Below are 1,377 nucleotides of genomic sequence, written 5' to 3' on the forward strand. Positions count from 1 at the left end.
TATATATATATATGTGTGTGTGTGTACAAATATATTGGATATATATGGACAGACTGGATTCTGATATCGATATATTTTTGTTTTCTTCTTATAAATACCTTTATTTTGTAAAACAAGTTTGCTTTGGACATTTATACTAACATTGTTCGTTTTTATTTGTTTAACAACAGTGCCAATTGTAACTTAATCTACATATCTCATAAATAGAGAAATCAGGAAATATAAGTAAAATAAAAGTAACTGCCTGAAAATATATCTAACTTTTATATATATATGGCATTGTTATGCCCCATGTTATTTCCAAATAATAGTATATTTAAACTTTCAATATGATCTCGCTGAATTTTTCGATTTTGCAGCGATCAACATTTCGTTACACTATATACACGTTATGATTTAGCGTTTCTGCCTCAGAAAAATCTTCAAAACGCACAAAAAGAATTCTCCATTATTATTGTTAAACGTAGTCAATCATTTCTATCGTATACATTTCGAAAAGATATGTTTATAGAAACGAATATTCGTACCAACGCTTTGAATCGACATGATTCGGCAGTCTTCAATAATGAATAGAACATACATGTTACGCATATATAAACACTGAAGATATCACTGGGAAAAGATATAGAAATTGACAGGTAATGTTTCCTAACATATGCAAAAGCGGAATGAGCTGATTCTCACTGCGATTGATATAAGAGATAATCTTTCAGCAGTCTTGGCAAAGGGAGCAGATTGACTGCGTTTCTCTTGGTGTATTGTAATATAGCATCACGGCATGCACTCTGTAATGTTGATACTGCTGAAACATACAGAAACAATCTAGAAACTGTGCTGAATAAAGAAACAGGATATGATTTAGGACATAGATACTTACCTCCATACAATTGAACTATTCGAACTTGTTTCGTGGTACCGTAAACATCCACAACTGCACGCAAAGGTCCCGCTTTATAAGGAATATCCTTGCCGCATACACCCTGATCCTCACCGTTAATGATAAAATGCATTTCTGCTTTATCAGGACAACCGGCCTGCGGTACATACATGATACCAATACGACTACCTGCATCTGTAGGCAGGATGCATTGAGAAGAACCGTCTATATTTGGTTTTAGAGCATTAAAAGGAATAACACCGCGTGACGTTTGCACGTTGACTCCATCTGTGACCAATTTCTTCTCTCTGGCTGGTATTCCTGGTGGTAGTCCTTTTTATGAACAAGTATATAACATTCAGCAAGTGTATAACATATATAAATTTTTAAATCATCTAATACATATCATTGTTCGCGCTCTTTTATTATGTCTAGATATTTTCCTAATTATATGTTTTAAAACTCATATCAATTTTTATATTAATATTAAAATATATATA

General features: G+C 32.6%; 1 protein-coding gene across 1 annotated transcript in view; it reads right to left on the bottom strand.

The window, feature by feature from the left end:
- Positions 1–177: 177 nt before the first annotated feature.
- The window catches only part of LOC108687215 (hydrocephalus-inducing protein), a 48,595-nt gene continuing 47,395 nt past the window's right edge, over positions 178–1,377 (bottom strand). Inside the window, exons 22-23 of the mRNA XM_018192872.1 lie at positions 878–1,210; positions 178–799 (exon numbers count right to left, since the gene is read on the bottom strand). Of these exons, the coding sequence (XP_018048361.1) occupies positions 681–799; positions 878–1,210 (452 nt within the window). The 3' untranslated portion in view covers positions 178–680. The remainder of the gene's footprint in view (positions 800–877; positions 1,211–1,377) is intronic.

The sequence above is a fragment of the Atta colombica genome, unplaced genomic scaffold (genome assembly GCF_001594045.1).
Source record: "Atta colombica isolate Treedump-2 unplaced genomic scaffold, Acol1.0 scaffold202, whole genome shotgun sequence".
Classification (NCBI taxonomy): Eukaryota; Metazoa; Arthropoda; class Insecta; order Hymenoptera; family Formicidae; genus Atta; species Atta colombica.